Source organism: Stomoxys calcitrans, chromosome 5 (assembly GCF_963082655.1).
Source record: "Stomoxys calcitrans chromosome 5, idStoCalc2.1, whole genome shotgun sequence".
NCBI lineage: Eukaryota > Metazoa > Arthropoda > Insecta > Diptera > Muscidae > Stomoxys > Stomoxys calcitrans.
This window is the reverse complement of record NC_081556.1, coordinates 66,179,178-66,192,013: the sequence shown is the minus strand read 5'-3', so window position 1 is coordinate 66,192,013 and position 12,836 is coordinate 66,179,178. Positions and strand designations below refer to the sequence as shown.

The window sequence follows — 12,836 nt, the reverse complement described above, 5'->3', positions numbered from 1 at the left end:
AACGTCATCACGTGCCGGACAAAAATTTTTATAAAAAAAAGTTTCAATAACATTTTCTCTAAAGATAACATTTTAATGAATATTGTTTAAGAACTAAATTTCAGCGAAAAATTCTCTAAAGACAACGTAACATGGAGACTATTTTTTAAAGCCAAAATTTCAATAACATTTTGCATTTTGTGACACTACATTTAGCTTAAACATTTTTAAAGTCTTTCATTTTTATCTGCCCCAAACAACATTTTCCTCCAATTTTTTCTATAGACAAATTTCAATAAACAATAAATAAATAAGCCTGACCCTCGACTCCGTTGTCCGGTTTTGATGAAATTTTATGTATTCATAATTTAGGGAATTTATAATGACGTAGCAATTTTTTTCAATATGTAGAATCTTAAAAATTTTTTGAAAAAAAATCTTTTTACTTCCTGAGCCCCTTAAAAAAATGGCCGACTTTCGACAATCCAATTTTCCCCCAAAACATGGCGGGCAAAATGGATGCAACTGGTTTCAGTCATTCACTTTGCGCCAATCCAAATTTCATTGCCTCTTTCCTAACTGGAGCTAGTGTATGTCCTAGAAGTCCTGCGTGTATTTCGTCGTTAATGGCAATGTAATTTTTTCAACAGATTTTTGTGATTATTTTAAAGAAAAATATATTAAAAGTTTCTACAAGCCAAAATCTTCATGAACTTTTCTTGCCTAAAACATTTTTTATAAAAATTGTTCCGAAAGACAAAATTCAACAAAAATTTTTCTTAGACATAACTCTATATGAATTTTATCTTAATTCTCGTTTCATTATTTTAATTAAAATTTTTATCTGTAGAAAAAATATTATTTAAAAAATCTATTTAAATGTTGCTTAATGATCAAAAATTTTTGCAACGGAAAAAGAAAGCCAGAGACCACAACACACACCAACCACTATGGGAAGCGCTTCGCTATCTGGTTAGAATAACTCATCGGCTATATTAGGTGTGGAGGCTTTAACGGCTATACATTGGTAGGTTATACTTATACTGTATACACCGTATATACCGCGAAAACGTGTCTACGATGTAAACACGACACTAAAACAAGTCTGACACCTTTCATACTAGTGTGACACTTTCACTATAAAACTAAGATATTCGCAAATACAACCACACTTTGGAAGATTAGGATCGGCCTATTAATAGTGCGTTGGTAATCAGTGCAAAATTCAGCACTGACTTTATGACCAAATGTCACCGCCAACAGGTCAGTTCTTGCTCCAAACAGCGACCACAATCTTATAAAAAACCAGTAAGGAAGGGCAAAAGTCGGGTGATGCCGACTTTATAATACCCTACACCTACCCTTTGGGTACAATGTGGGAGCTGTAGCCTATTCTGAAGCAATTTTGATGGGCCTCGGCGAGCAAATATGTTCAAACTGTAATAATTACGGTTGACAAATGATAACATTATTGGAAATTACCCAAAATCTGACGAACACATATATAGGAGCTATATCTAATCTGAACCGATTTCGAGCAAACTTCTCAGATAATGTGGTAGTCGTCGAGCAAGGCGTTGAATAGTTTTAGGAAGATTGGTTAATAAATGAAAATCGGGCTATATATATATATATATATATATGAGAGCTATATCTAAATCTGAACCGATTTCTATGAAATTCACCAGTAATGTCGAGAGTCATTAAAAAAATCTGTCTCGCCAAATTTCGAGAGAAGTGACCATTTTATTGCATTATTAATGCAAATCGGACGAACATATATATGGGAGCTATATCTAAATCTAAACCGATTTCAGGCAAACTTCTCATATATTGTGGTAATCATCGAGGAAGGCGTTGTACAAAATTTTAGGAAGATTGATCAATAAATGCGCTTGCAAAGGCTCTAGAAGTGAAAATCGGGCTATATATATATGAGAGCCATATCTAAATCAAAACCGATTGCTATGAAATTCACCAATAATGTCGAGAGTCAGAAGAAAATCCTTCCCGCCAAATTTCGTTAATCGGTTAACAAATGACATTTTAGTTCGATTATTACTGCAAATCGGACGAACATTTGTGTGGGAGCTACATCCAAATCTGATCCGATTTTTTCCAATTTCAATAGGCTTCGTCTCCAGGCCGAAAAACATGCCCATACCAAATTTGTAGACGATCGAATGAAAATTGCGAACTGGAGATTGTACACAAATTAACATGGACAGACGGACAGACGGACTTTGCTAAATCGAATCAGAAAGTGATTCTGAGTCGATCGGTATACTTATCAATGGGTCTATCTCTCTTCATTTTAGGTGTTACAAACAAATGTACGAAGTTATAATAGCATGTACCACAGTAGTGGTGTAGGGTATACAAAATTAAGGTATTTTTACCAATTGCACAGTAACAGAATGATTTTGGCAATTTTCGATTTTGGCAATTTTTGATTTTGACAAATGTGGGGTGGGCCTCCCCTTAAATAAAATACTTGCTACGCCCCTGGTTCAGCATATATATTGTGGTCTGCAATTAATATTAGTGAAGCTATTTTATTAAATTTAACTACAAAATTTTATAATTTCAGTTACAAATTGTCCTAATTTGAGAAAAAATACTGTAGAAAAAACAGTTAATAACCGGTATTCAATGCAAAGTGTTGCATTTGAATTTTGAAGGAGATTTGCACCGATATTCATCAAACTTAGAAAAATTATTTTCCTGCGCCTGCCATTCAATTTTCTGAATTTCATGAAGATCCGTTAATTTAAATAACAATTTTGAGATCGAAGTTAACCATAAATACAAATCTCACAAATGTCGTCGTCATTACCACCGATGGATAATGATTCCGATGCTCTCGCCAGGATTCAAACCTAGAGATTCAGCGTCATACGCTACGCTTTGGAGAGAAGTTTTACATGGCGTAGTACCTCACAAATGTTGCCAGCATTAGAAGGGGAAACCCACCACCGAAAATTTGTTTGATGGTCTCGCCAGGATTCGAACGCAGGCGTTCAGCGTCATAGGCGGACATGCTAACCTTTGCGCTACGGTGGCCTCCGGCCTTCATATACTTTTGTTATACTATAATTGGTTTCTTCTTCTCGTTGCAGGTAAAGGAGACCTCGTGGGTTCTGATCTCAATCTTCAATTAGCTGGTATAACAAATGGGCAGTTAGCGGCCTCCATCAGTAATACTGGACAAGATATTGTTGTTAAAAGTAGTAGCGATATTAAGGTAAGTATCTGTCAACGATAGAACCATACATATATCTGCCACTGGGAACCAGTGCTGCTTGGTGTTTTTGGCAAAAAATCGTCAAAATTTTTTGATGGTTAAGGTGATTGTGGCCAACGACGCGTAAACATACAATTTTTTTGAAAAATCATCACGTTCTTTTAATATTTTTTACATTTGGCTCAAATTCATTGGACATATTAAATAAATGTTAACCGATGTCCGAAATAGATAAATGTAAATATTGTAAAACAAAACAACATAAACAGCTGATAATGTTCGGCCGCGTTTACACTACTATACAACTGAGTAAAATAAACATAATTCACAATAGTAAATTTTACCGTTCAATTTAAATTCTACAGTGGCTCAAAGCGAAAGTATTGCTTACCTTGTATCGTTCGATTGTGTTGTTGGGTCTTTATAATTAAAATTCAGACCTGGTAACACCTATCACGAAATTGCTCAACCCCAATAAGAACAACTTTCTTCATTATATTCATTACTTACACCGAGAAAAAAAAGGATGAATACCCCAACAATGCCATCCCAATCTTCGAATTTATCCGATTTTGCACGGCCCCTCGACCCTAATGAAAGCATCAGCATGTATTCCAAGGCAGTCAAACCTGTTAAGTCCAAGTGTGTTGTTATCAGAAACAGGCTGTCTCGTTTCTCATGTGATGTCGTTATATTTATTAACGACTCTAGATTGGAAATCGTTCCTCATGCAAAGAACTTGGGAGTGGTTGTTAACAGCACTCTGATTTGGAGTAATCATATCGACTCTGTCGTTGGTCAGGGATATTCAAAATTGCGCGCTCTCTGAGCCACTCAGTCGGTTACTCCGCTGCGGGTTAGGTCTCTCTTGGCAAAGACTTATCTTGTTCCTGGCATTCTCTACGGCTATGAGTTGTTTGCTAATCGCGACTCGGTAAGTAGACGTAAGCTAAACATCTTTTTTAATAGCGTTACTCGTTATGTATTTGGCTTGAGACGGCGTGATTCCATCTCTGAATACTCCTTATCCCTGTATGGCGTCTCCTTACAGCACTTGTTGTACCTGAGAGCGTTTACTTTCCTGCATGAACGAGAAATCAACGAGAGACTCTGATGAACAGTGTTAACTTCAGTATGACCCTGATACTCTTTACGAATGGTGCAACCAGAACTTTATGGAACTTAATATTTTCAAATGCAAACACATATCATTTTCAAGAATAACCTCTCTTAAAACTACCTACTTTTTGGTTTCCAAGCGACTTGAAGTAGTCTATAGCTATAAAGACCTTGGATTTCTTCTAGATCAATGCTTAAACTTTCGTCAACACATCTCAATGGTTGTAAACAAAGCACGTAGTGCTCTTGGCTTCATGAAACGCTGGAGTAAAGAATAGTTAGAAGTTATCTCGAGTCGCTAGTTAGAAGTTATCTCGAGTACGGTTCAGTGGTATGGGATCCATACTACAATATTCATTTTGATTTGATAGAATCGGTTCAAACACAATTTCTACTATTTTGTCTCCGACGAAATGGGTGGGACAGAAGTTCATTACCTTCGTATGAGTACCGATTAAATCTTATAAAGTTTCCTACATTAAAAAGTCGTAGAACCATGCTAAACATTAAGTTTTTGACTAAATTAATTCATGGTCAAATAGATTCCTGCTTTGTTTTGAGTCAAATTTTCTTTAACGTTCCTCTCAGACCTACCAGATATTTTGATCTTTTGAAAATTTCTTATTATTAAACCAACTATGCCAATAATGATCCTTTTCGGCACCTATGTTATCAATTTAATCAACTGAAAGATATAATACATCTATCTGAGAATCGAGAAAGTTTAAAAAGGAAATTATATTTTTTTTGAATTCTTAGGTTAGTACATTTGTAAATATATTGTTACTAGTCTTTAAGGGTATTTATTATCTATAGACTTAAATAAAAAAAAACTGATCTACAATATCTGTATGGATTTATTGATTTCGCTAGATCCCAAAATTTATCGGAGGCATGTTTCTGAATGGCATATGTTCATAATCGCTGTAAGTCTCTGGAACTCACTTCATAACGATCGGCAATTACTCAGTAACTCGGCAACATTTAAAACCAGACTTTGGAAACATTTTACTGCATTAATTTGATGAATGTTATGACTCATTTATTTATTTATTTTTATTCTTATATACTTACCTTAATTTCTTTTTGATCAACTAAGTCTATTAATACCTTTTTAATTGATAAATTAATTTTTGTGTTAATACCCTCCACCATAGGATGCGGGGTATATTAATTTCGTCATTCTGTTTGTAACTACTCGAAATATTCGTCTGATATATTCTTGATCGTCGCGACATTTTATGTCGATCTAGCCATGTCCGTCCGTCCGTCCGTCTGTCTGTCGAAAGCACGCTAACTTCCGAAGGAGTAAAGCTAGCCGCTTGAAATTTTGCACAAATACTTTTTATTAGTGTAGGTCGGTTGGTATTGTAAATGGGTCATATCGGTCCATGTTTTGATATAGCTGCCATGTAAACCGATCTTCGGTCTTGACTTCTTGAGCCTCTAGAGTGCGCAATTCTTATCGGATTGGAATGAAATTTTGCACGTAGTATTTTGTTATGATATCCTACAATTGTGCCAAGTGTGGTTCAAATCGGTGCAGAACCTCATATAGCTGCCATATAAACCGATCTTGGGTCTTGACTTCTTGAGCGTCTAGAGGGCGCAACTCGTATCCGATTGGAATGAAATTTTGCACGACGTGTTTCGCTATGACTTCCAACAAATGTGCCAAGTATGGTTCAAATCGGTCCATAACCTGATATAGCTGCCATATAAACCGATCTTGGGTCTTGACGGATCCTCTCATAACCATCAACATACGTGTTTATTATGGTTTGAATCGGTCTATAGCCTGATACAGCTCCCATATAAATCAATCTCTCTATTTTACTTCTTGAGCCCCCAAAATCTTATTCGAATTGGCTGCCATTTTACACAGGTCTCCAACATAATTGAATAGCGTGATATCGCCCTAATAGCAAAGCAAATCTTTTCTTTTATCCTTTTTTTGTGTAAGAAGAGATACCGGGAAAAGAACTCGACAAATGCGATCCATGGTGGAGGGTATATAAGATTTGGCCCGGCCGAACTTAGCACGCTTTTACTTGTTTTCTTTTAAATTCAAATCTACAAAGCCACAAATGTGAGTTTTTGTTTCGTTAGTAAGTTATTCATTCAAAATCTGTGATGTATTGTATAGCTATAGATTCTTAGTTTTAAGTGTTTACTATGTATAATTGTTGGAGATATTATCCGCACTTTAATTATAAGAATTTTATATTCTTGTTGTGCGGGTGTAAATAAGTAAATTACAAATCGTCACAAAATTGTCACTCTCCTAATTAGTCTAAATCGAGTAAATGGTGCGATTTTCGAAGGATGGCAGAGAACTAGAATGTGTATCAATCCACTTCCTTCAATAATATTGAAGGATAAATAGTTCTTTTTTTTTAATTTGTTCAATAAAAACATAAATATATAGTTATACCCTGCACCACTACTGTGATACAGGGTATTATAACTTAGTGAATTAGTTTGTAACACCCAAAAGGAAGAGAGATTGATAAGTATACCGATCGACTCAGATTCACTTTCTGATTGGATTTAGCTATGTCCGTCTGTCTGTCTGTCAATCTGTCTGTCCATGTTAATTTGTGTACAAACTACATGTCGCAATTTTCATCCGATCGTCTTTAAAATTGGTATTGGAGTGTTTTTCGGCATAGAGACGAAGCCTATTGAAATTCGAAAAAATCGGTTCAGATTTGGATATAGCTACTATAATACTGTAATACTGCAATAAAATGGTCATTTGTTAACCGATTTTCTTTCGAAATTTAGCAGGAAGGATTTTCTTATGACTCCCGACATTACATGTGAATTTCATAGAAATCTGTTCAGATTTGGATATAGCTCCCATATATATGTTCGAAATTTGGCAGGAAGGATTTCCTAATGACTCTCGACATTGCTGGTGAATTTCATTTGTCAACCGTAGTTATTACAGTTTGAACATATTTTTGCTCCCCGAGGTCCATCAAAAATGGTTCAGAATTGGATGTAGCTCCCACATTGTACTTATAGGGTAGGTGTTGGGTATTATACAGTCGGCACCGCCCTACTTTTGCCCTTCCTTAATGTTTTATTTTTTTTAAAGATGATATAATTGGTATTGTAAAACCAAAACAAGCGATAACAAAAAATATGGAATTCAGACTTCAGTATGATTGGAGGGTTAATAATATTTAACCATTTCAATATTAATATTATTATTTAACCATTTAAATATTATTAGCCCTCCAATCGTATTGAAGTCAAAATTCCACATTTTTTAATTAAATTAAATTTTAACGGCCGATTTCAAGCTTATTTCTGTATTTCATTTGACATTTCTCAAACTTAAAGATGAAAGGATACACAAATGAGAAACGCGTTAGTTATCAACATCGATCCTTTTAATTTACCCGCCCTTTACATTAAAATAGGACAATAATAGCTGTGTTTTATTTTAATACTATATAGTGCATTGCAATGAAATTTGTATAAAAATGACGTCTATCTAGAACAACGAAGTTCTGGATAAATTACCAGTGCAGGCCTATGTAGAACTTCTGTTGTCAGGATTGCCATGATATATTTTTCACATGTAAGTGCAAAAATACCTCTATTGTGAATGGTAAACTAATATTAAAGCCAATTATTTATACAATTACGTGCACAAATCATAATAAATTTTATTTGACTGTTATGCCCACACATATTTTGCAAATTTTAGTAATAAATTTTGCACTTTTTATACCCTCCACCATAGGAGGGGGTATAATAATTTCGACATTTTGTTAGTAACTCTTCGAAATATTCGTCCAAGACCCCATAAGGTATATATATTCTTGATCGTCATGACATTTTAACTCGATCTAGCAATGTCCGTCCGTCTGTCTATCGAAAGCACGCTAATTTTCGAAGGAGTAAAGCTGTCCGCTTGAAATTTTGCACAAATACTTTTTATTAATGTAGGTCGGTTGGGATTGTAAATGGGCCGTATCGGTCCATGTTTTCAAACAACTGCCACATAACCCGATCTGGGATCTTAACTTTTTGAGCCTCTAGAGGATTGGCTGAATCCGATTTGGCTGAAAATTAGCATGAGGTGTTTTGTTATAAATTCCAACAACTGTGCCAATTATAGTTTAAATCGGTCCATAATCTGATATAGCTGTCATATAAACCGATCTTGAATCTGGACTTCTTTACCCGTTAGAGGACGCAATTCCTATCCGATTTGGCTGAAATTTTGCATGAGGTGTTTTATTATAACTTCTAACAACTGCGACAAGTATGGTTCAAATCGGTCTATAACCTGATATAGCTGCCATATGAACCTATCTTGGATCTTGACTTCTTAAGCCTCCAGAGGGCCCAATTATTATCCGATTTGGCTAAAATATGGTCTGAATCGGTCTTTAGCCTGATACAGCTTCCCTATGAACCGATCTCCCAATTTTACTTCTTGAGCCCCTACAAGGCCCAATTCTTATTCGATTTGGCTGAAATTTTACACATATAATTCTACTGTGGCCTCCAAAATTCAATTAGCAAAGCAATTATTTTCTTTTATCCTTGTTTTATTTCCTTTGTCATTGCCCGGCTTTCGCGTCCAACAGATAGATACCTGTACTTAGGTGGAGACACAATATCAGACGTCAACCAACTTAGGGGAGTGGTATTGAAAACAATTACTGATTTTGTAAGCAGCACGGAATGCCTAACTTAAAATTGTCTTTTTAGAGGTTACTTTATAGTTTTTAGAGCTCACAACAAGCCGATTCCTGGCGTAGGTATATGTCCATAGTGGCATTGGGTGGATTAATATCTGCACCCTCTTTTCAACCTAACCTATTTTTGCCCTTCATGGCTTGTCTCTTCAGTACTACAATAAAACACAGCAAATGCGGATTTGTCGTACAAAGTCAGCCATAAAAGATAACTTTGAACGTTTTTTTCTCTAATTGGAGGCCAATTTCAGTACAAATAAAAATGCAACTCTGCAAAAATCCCATAAAAGCAGAGCGCAAAAGCTAAACAATGTTTAACTTGTACGATTAAAAATACTACTTCACGATTTCGATGGTAAATGTTGAAAATTCTTTAACTTTTCAACGCAACGCTGAATAACAAACTCAAAGCGTGGATTCTGTTTGGTCATTAGGAATATGTTGCATCAAGTTTACCAGCCACGAACATGAACCCAAGGCAGTCCTGAGTTAAATTCGTTAGGAAAGGTTGAGTTAAAAAGTGGATGGGTTGATATCCCCATCCGCTGATACCAATATGTAAACTGCAATTGCAAATGAGAGAACTGCAACGGTTTTTAGTACTATTTTACTTCAATACAAGTATTGGTTGCGATGAGTTGCGATGTTCAACCAGTCAGACACGCATGAACGCACGGCGTTACAAAAATTAGTTTCGTCGAATACGAAGACCGAGTAAGATTGCAATCGCATTGGCAAGAAAGCTGGACATAAGTTTTTTTAGATCAATTATAAAGTTTAACATAAATGCTTACGGCCTTATTCACAAAAAAAAATGTTTTATGGGTTTAAAATCTCTTTTAACTATTACCCACTTTTTGCTTAATAAACTGATTTTAAAATTTCGTATTCACAAACTTACGAATGTTGCCTTTTATATATTGGGATAGAGAACAAAAACAAATATTAATCATTGAAAATCACGTTATAGTTTTTCAAAATATTTCCCATTAAGATCTATACACTTCTGCCAGCGTTTTAACCAATTGTCAAAGCACTTTTGCCACTCTGACTGAGGTATCTGCAAAACATGCAATCTGAACGCATCAACCACTTCTTCAGGTGTCGAAAAACGTTGACCTCTCATTTTATTTTTAACGCATGGGAATAAGAAGAAGACATTCGGGGCCAAGTCAGGACTATACGGAGGATGACTCATCAAAATGTTTAAGTGCTCAAAAATGACGAGACTGCATTTTTGAAGAGTGATCCGTTTTCGGCGGTTGGGTTTCCTGATTTCTTGGAAGACAACTGGCAAACAAATGGCTGTGTACCACTCAGAATTGAGTGTTCTGCTTTGTTGCAGTTGTACGATTGTGTCATGCCCAGTTATTCCGAAAAAACAGGCGACCATTTGCGTGGAAGTGCTTCGTGCGTGAGCAACTTTTGTTGGATTTGCTGTTTACTTTCGGGCTCATATGCATAAATCCACGACTCATCACCTGTCACGACGCACAGTGGGCCAAATGGCAAAAAAATTGGAAATAAGTCTACAACTTTTTATCTGTTGATTTTAGCCATACAAAATGTTCTAGACATTTGTAGAGGAGGACATAGGCTTTCAGAAAAGTGCTGTTGTTGGTCCATATCTTTAATACAGGGTGAGCTACAGGGTGTCAAAGTTGACCACTTTTGACTTCTCCAAGCTTCTGGGGGCCATAACTTTTGATCTACTCAACCGATTTACATGATTTAGGACTCTAGAGAAAGAGCTTGACAAGATCTAAAAAACTTATGCATAAAGTACCATGCCATCGTGTACTGTTAAGGAGTTATGAATTGTTTAATTTTAAAATATGAAAATTTGGCCTTGGTTTTTTTCAGTGTTTTTTTAATAACTCCGTCAATTTTAAAGCTATAAACTTCATACTTCACACAAATTATGCCAGCATATGTGTGCATAAAATACAAAAGGAATCACGTGAATATCTTTGGCGGTTTAAAAATGGCATCGTTTTCAATATGAAAAATATTTTTTTTGTCAAAAAATTGCAAAATTTTTCAAAAAAGATACTCCCATTTCCTTTAAGTTTTCGCAAACTTTGGCCGTCAAAGCATTATCATTTCTTTCCATTTTCACAAAGTCGAGGTATTAAGAAAAGTTTTAAGTGCTAATTTGGCTAATTTCGATATCAAACAACACCGTTATCTTAAGACCAAAATGGCCAATTTTTTTACTAAACTTCAAAAGTTTCTCACTGGAAAAAAAGTTCCACGGGGATTTTTTCGCTTTTTTTGAACTTAAATGAAAGCTTAAAATGTTCCCAACATTTTAAGGTATGTCTCGCCATATCCTAGCCATAAATGAGATCGTAGCGATCAAAATACTGAAAAAAGTCAATTTTCAAGTAGTGCTATATTCATTGCTTAAAAACAAGTATTACGTCACATTTTATTGCAAAGATGTTAAATAAACTTTTATTTGGTAACACTTCTTCTACAAAACACAAAAAGAATCATGGAAATATCTCTATTCTATTCCATTTTATGGAACCGGCAATAAAAAAGTCAATTTTTCAAAAAAGTCGAATTTCCCAAATTTTGTTTTTGTTGTCCTAATTGCACATGACACACTATAGCCATATTTACGCAACATACCTTATCGTAAAGGAAATTTTCATACCTTTCCAACGATGTATAAAACATTTCTCAACTCGGATTCTATCTACTCTAAAATTCATTTACACTTCATTAAACTCTATATAAAAATGTCTATTTGTGAAATGGAACCTTATATGGGGCCTACACTAAAACATTGATAGATTTGCCCAGGGTTTACAATACAAATGTGTTAGAATAAAAAAAGGTCTCCTGCCAAAGTTTAAAAAAATTGGAATAAAAATATGTGTTTTAGAGCGAAAACACTTCGCATCGGCGTGCGTTTATATGTATATTAGCTACTCCCAAAATAAAAAAGCATTTTAGTTTTGTATTATTTGATTTTATTCTCTACCAAATAATCTAAGGTATCAAAATTTAAAAGCTCTTTAATTTGAATGGCATCGGGATCGTCCTTATCTATATCGTCACATATTTTTGGTAGCCATTTAGTTCTGATGCTGTATAGTACCGGATCAGACGATAACAATAAATATTGAAGTAAATCATAATTTTGGTTAAATTTGGTGCTCTTTCGGGTATTGAAAAGCCGGAACTGTTTAACATCTCTATTACGGGATTCCTGAGCTTCTTCTGTAAGTTCTCCTAACGGAAGTATGTTGTATTCCACAATTTCCTTGCCATGATGTAAGACTTTATGTACTGTCGGTGTTAAAGCTTTCCACGAATATAAATCAGATAAAATGTTTTTTGTGTCATTACTATAAGCTTCAAATTTGGTTGAATTTATCATCTTTTTGCTATTGATTACAGCCAAAATCACTTTGAATCGTCTTAGCAAGTGTTCATCAAGACCGGTTATTTTAGATGTCGATACGGGGTCCTCAAAAAACCGCCTTGCCGAGTTGCCATCATTTGTGCTTCCGTATCCGTAAAGAGGTTTATCTATTATAAGTCCCTTTTGTTTAAACTCCAACTGGATTCGATTCTTCTCTTCCTGCCTCATTTTGTGAAGATCTTGGTTGTTTCTAGCAGAGACATCGCGGTTTCCAGGGCTAGTCCGATATTTAAGGTCATACGATAAATGCAAACAATACTCCATGAATCGAATTCTACAGTGCAGGGGCGAAATACCGAAATTGAGCGCATTTTCGTTTACTAAATTTTCATCAGAC

At 35.2% G+C, this 12,836-nt stretch overlaps 1 protein-coding gene across 3 annotated transcripts in view; it reads left to right on the top strand.

Annotated features, from left to right (window-relative positions):
• Window positions 1–12,836, top strand: part of LOC106083362 (potassium voltage-gated channel subfamily H member 8) — a 419,128-nt gene that overhangs the window by 394,425 nt on the left and 11,867 nt on the right. For all 3 annotated transcript variants that reach the window (XM_059370085.1, XM_059370088.1, XM_059370086.1), the window contains one exon: window positions 3,099–3,223. In XM_059370085.1, the coding sequence (XP_059226068.1) occupies window positions 3,099–3,223 (125 nt within the window). The remainder of the gene's footprint in view (window positions 1–3,098; window positions 3,224–12,836) is intronic.